Source organism: Ictalurus furcatus, chromosome 4 (genome assembly GCF_023375685.1).
Source record: "Ictalurus furcatus strain D&B chromosome 4, Billie_1.0, whole genome shotgun sequence".
Lineage (NCBI taxonomy): Eukaryota > Metazoa > Chordata > Actinopteri > Siluriformes > Ictaluridae > Ictalurus > Ictalurus furcatus.
The window spans coordinates 577,501-582,500 of NC_071258.1; the positions used below are offsets into that span (position 1 = coordinate 577,501).

General features: G+C 40.8%; 1 protein-coding gene across 2 annotated transcripts in view; it reads right to left on the minus strand.

Annotated features, from left to right (window-relative positions):
• cers3b (ceramide synthase 3b) overlaps positions 1-5,000 on the minus strand; it is a 12,642-nt gene that overhangs the window by 1,456 nt on the left and 6,186 nt on the right. For both annotated transcript variants that reach the window (XM_053622426.1, XM_053622425.1), the window contains 6 exons: positions 4,147-4,197; positions 3,638-3,730; positions 1,565-1,693; positions 657-763; positions 398-551; positions 1-318 (listed from right to left, as the gene is read on the minus strand). The exon at positions 1-318 is cut by the window's left edge and continues 1,456 nt beyond it. In XM_053622426.1, coding sequence (XP_053478401.1) covers positions 205-318; positions 398-551; positions 657-763; positions 1,565-1,693; positions 3,638-3,730; positions 4,147-4,197 — 648 coding nt within the window. In that variant the 3' untranslated portion in view covers positions 1-204. The remainder of the gene's footprint in view (positions 319-397; positions 552-656; positions 764-1,564; positions 1,694-3,637; positions 3,731-4,146; positions 4,198-5,000) is intronic.

The following is a 5,000-nucleotide window of genomic DNA, read 5'->3' on the forward strand; positions in this document are numbered from 1 at the left end:
CACATAAATCCAGATGCTCCAGATGCACTCCAAAGGGAAGTCTGAACCCTGCGCTGAGTTTAAACCTGTTCTGAAAAACCTGTTTAAAAAGAAAAGCCTCTGAAGATCTTGAGTCAGTTAGGGAAAGTTTTTTGTGCCCAATATGGACATAAAGTTGAATCGACATCCTCACAGCTCCTCTCAGTCCAAGCGTCTGGTTTTGAGTCAGTGACCGTTAGATAATCCGTTAGCAGAACTGTCACAGCGTTTGATCTTGTGGTTTTGCGCTTCATCCTGACTCTCCTCCTCTTCCTCATCGCTTCTTTCATCACCTTTCATCTGTAAAGAGAGGAAACAACTCCTTTATATTATTCTACACGTGCCATTTCCTAAAGAATTCATTTTTGGACACACTCACTTCACCAAACATGAGTTTTATGACCATGCGCAGGATGAGCGACGCCCAGAACACGTGCAGCAGCAGCAGCACCACCAGCATGCCGTTGAAGAAATAATATCCAAAGAATGGCTGAAACTGTTCCAGAGGATAAACCCACGTACAGTGGATCAACCTGCAACACGGCCCGCTTTAACACACTCACCACCAAACACACCTTTATTCAGATTTATCCTTTCCTTATTCATATCCTCTTCTCATTCTTATTCCTCTTTCTTACCAGAAGGGGAAGATGACCAGCCTGGTGACCATGAAGACCACCGTGAAGAGGACGAAGACGGTGTTACAGGCACACGTCCATCCGGCGTAATTAAACACCTTCCCCAACTCACAGAGAGAGAAACACCAGCATATTTATAAACAAATAACATCGATTATATCTTCACAGAAGTTCTTCACATGGGCTGAAGACCTTCGCACAAAACATACCGTAGAACCTTTATGGAAGGTGTTTTTTTAGTTATTAGTATTAGTATTTGTGTCACTTTAAGAAACTTTTGAACTGATATCATTTTTAAACGTTTTGATTATTAATATCTGATACAATATTTTTGTCACTCATGATAATAATGAAGGAACAACCTACAAATATTACCATAAATTACTTTTTTTTTGTTTGATGGGTGTGCAAACTTTTGCACTCAAGTGTGATCATCTTAATCATTTATTTACTTATGATGGCCCATTGCTGTCTCACAAACTCCACCTTCATCTGACCCACATACACTCTTCTGTAGAGGTTCTTTAGAGACATGACAGAAGAAACACTCTCTGAGGAACTTCTCTTTGTTGTTGTCACAATAAACGTAACAATCTGACACAAACATCCTTCTACAAGAAGGGAACATTATGGTGGGAAATTCCAACAGAGAAGATCCATCACTCAGAAGGTTTTCTAGGAAACCAAAAATGGGTTCTCCTCTGGCATCACACCAGTGACACGACAGTGATGGACCCATCGAGGGTGGCTGAGATCAGAACATAGAGCTGGGTCGTTTAATAGCTCGTTTTTAATTGTAGATGGACCATTTTGTCCTAGATTCCAAATGAAACATGAAGAACATTAGAGCATGGAGTTTGGACTGGAATGTTCTGCTGCTATCTGTGACGTCTCTCGTGGTCTCCTACCTCTAATAAAACATCAGCAACGTCGTGCACCAGCAGGACCAGAGTCCCGATGCGGATGTAGTTTGCACACCAGGAGAAGGACAGCAGTGTTAAAGTGGCCCAGTGGTGAACCAACTGTTCTTTAAAATCCTACACACACACACACACACACACACACACACACACACACAAACACACACAGAGAGAGACTTTGATCTGTAACAGGTCAGATACGATATCAGCGCTGTGTTCAGATAAAATCACCTGCACGACCTCAGACACAGACGTGATGAATCAGTTCAGATAAAAACATTAATAAACCTATAGCAATATTATTACACAACCACAGACTGTACATCTATACACACGTATAATCACTACACAGATCTGTACTGTACATCTATACACACGTATAATCACTACACAGATCTGTACTGTACATCTATACACACGTATAATCACTACACAGATCTGTACTGTACATCTATACACACGTATAATCACTACACAGATCTGTACTGTACATCTATACACACGTATAATCACTACACAGATCTGTACTGTACATCTATACACACGTATAATCACTACACAGATCTGTACTGTACATCTATACACACGTATAATCACTACACAGATCTGTACTGTACATCTATACACACGTATAATCACTACACAGATCTGTACTGTACATCTATACACACGTATAATCACTACACAGATCTGTACTGTACATCTATACACACGTATAATCACTACACAGATCTGTACTGTACATCTATACACACGTATAATCACTACACAGATCTGTACTGTACATCTATACACACGTATAATCACTACACAGATCTGTACTGTACATCTATACACACGTATAATCACTACACAGATCTGTACTGTATACGTCTTGTATGAGCTTTTATGTGCTATGGGTACTAACAGAAATGTACAATCAGTCTGTATCCAATCACAAACAAACCTGGAACCTACAAGGAAGTCCAGACTTATGCAATTATTAATGCTAAATTATATTATCATTAAAATTATTATTATTATTATTATTACATCCATCCATCCATCTTCTACACTGTTTATCCTTCAGGGTCACGGGGAACCTGGAGCCTATCCCAGGGAGCATGGGGCACAAGGCGGGGTACACCCTGGACAGGGTGCCAGTCCATCACGGGGTACAATCACACACACACTCACACTCATACACTACGGACACTTTAGACACGCCAATCAGCCTACCATGCATGTGTTTGGACTGGAGGAAACCGGAGTACCCGGAGGAAACCCCCGCAGCACGGGGAGAACATGCAAACTCCACACACACAGGGCCACGGCGGGAATCGAACCCCCGACCCTGGAGGTGTGAGGCGAACGTGCTAACCACCAAGCCATTCTTCTTCTTCTTCTTCTTCTTCTTCTTCTTCTTCTTATTATTATTATTATTTATTTTTTTTTATTATTATATTTTGAATGCCCGTGACTGTAAACATATCCAGAGGGTTCATAGTGTGTTAAAAGTTATTACAGTTTAAGTTATTCTAGGTTATAATGATATATTATTAAGTTATTATTATAGTTATTTGATGATCACTCAAAAACAAGTAGGTCTATAAATAATGTCAAATTTAATCTGTACTTGAAGAGGTACTTTTGTACATATTTTATTTTTTTGTTGTAGTTAAAGGTGTTCCTGTCTGCAAAATACATCTGAGAACCCTGCTCTGTAAAGTACTGAAATAATATCGAGGACTTGAATGTTAACTGTTACAAATAACTGCCACGTTCATTGTGTTTCCGTACATTCAGAAAAGTTTTATACACTCTTAGAAAAAAAATCACTTGAAGGGTTCTTAAAAAGGTTCTTAGCGCTGTTAATGGTTCTTAGATTGTGTAACTGGCTCTAGTTTGGAATCCTTCCAGATAGGGGAACATTACGTTGTAGGGTTCTACATAAGACCTTTAAAAGTTTCCGCAGAGATAAAACCAAGGAATGGTTACAGGTTATAGACCTAGACAGTGTGGGTTATAAATACTGTGTGTGTGTGTGTGTGTGTGAGACGAGGCTTTAGAATGAACTCTGACCTTACGTTTGATGTCCACAACCACACTGAATAACAGGGAGCTGTAAAAACCCATCTCAATCATATAATACCAGTACTGCGAGTCCAGCAGGGTCTGCACACACACACACACACACACACACACACACACACATGCAAACATAAAAGAAGCCTCACCCTCAATAAATACATTAAGTAAATAACACACATCTACACACACACACCCTAATTTGCATTACAGGTTAAACATCAATTTCTGAGTAATTCTAACCAGGCCTCAGGGTTCTAAGGTTCTTCACTGGGTTGGACATGAAGCTATTTCTCACTGGGAAACAATGTTGTACGGTTCCACTTAGAATCTTCCTCCCGAGGGACAAGTGAAGTAGCTTCTAGATTTCGGTTTCCATTTTGAATCTGGAGTTGAACAATTCCCTACAGAGCTACAGGTCTGATGTTCTCTGCAACGCTACACCAGCGTTTATGGCTCTTACAGTTGTAACACGCGTAAAGAGCTCATAAAACTTACGTTACCTGTTTAGGAAATCCTGCCCACACTTCCCGTAAATCATAAAACCACGGTTTCTGTAGGACAAAAAAAAGATGGCAACTTTATTCAGATAATAAATAAGCTTTTACAGTTCAAATAGTCTGAAATCAACTTTACAAAAGTAAAAACAAATTCTCTAACTGTTGGCATAACTGTAACCCTAACCCTAAACCTAACCCTATCACTAACCCCAACCCTAATCCCTAACTCTAACCCTATCCCCAACCCTAATCCCTAACCCCAACCCTAATCCCTAACCCTAAACATAACCCCAACCCTAATCCCTAACCCCAACCCTAATCCCTAACTCCAACCCTAATCCCTAACCCCAACCCTAATCCCTAACACTAAACCTATCCCCAACCCTAATCCCTAACCCTAAACATAACCCCAACCCTAATCCCTAACACTAAACATAACCCCAACCCTAATCCCTAACCCCAACCCTAATCCCTAACCCCAACCCCTAATCCTAAACATAACCCCAACCCTAATCCCTAACCCCAACCCTAATCCCTAACCCTAAACATAACCCCAACCCTAATCCCTAACCCCAACCCTAATCCCTAACTCCAACCCTAATCCCTAACCCCAACCCTAATCCCTAACACTAAACCTATCCCCAACCCTAATCCCTAACCCTAAACATAACCCCAACCCTAATCCCTAACACTAAACATAACCCCAACCCTAATCCCTAACCCCAACCCCTAATCCTAAACATAACCCCAACCCTAATCCCTAACCCCAACCCTAATCCCTAACCCTAAACATAACCCCAACCCTAATCCCTAACCCCAACCCTAATCCCTAACTCCAACCCTAATCCCTAACCCCA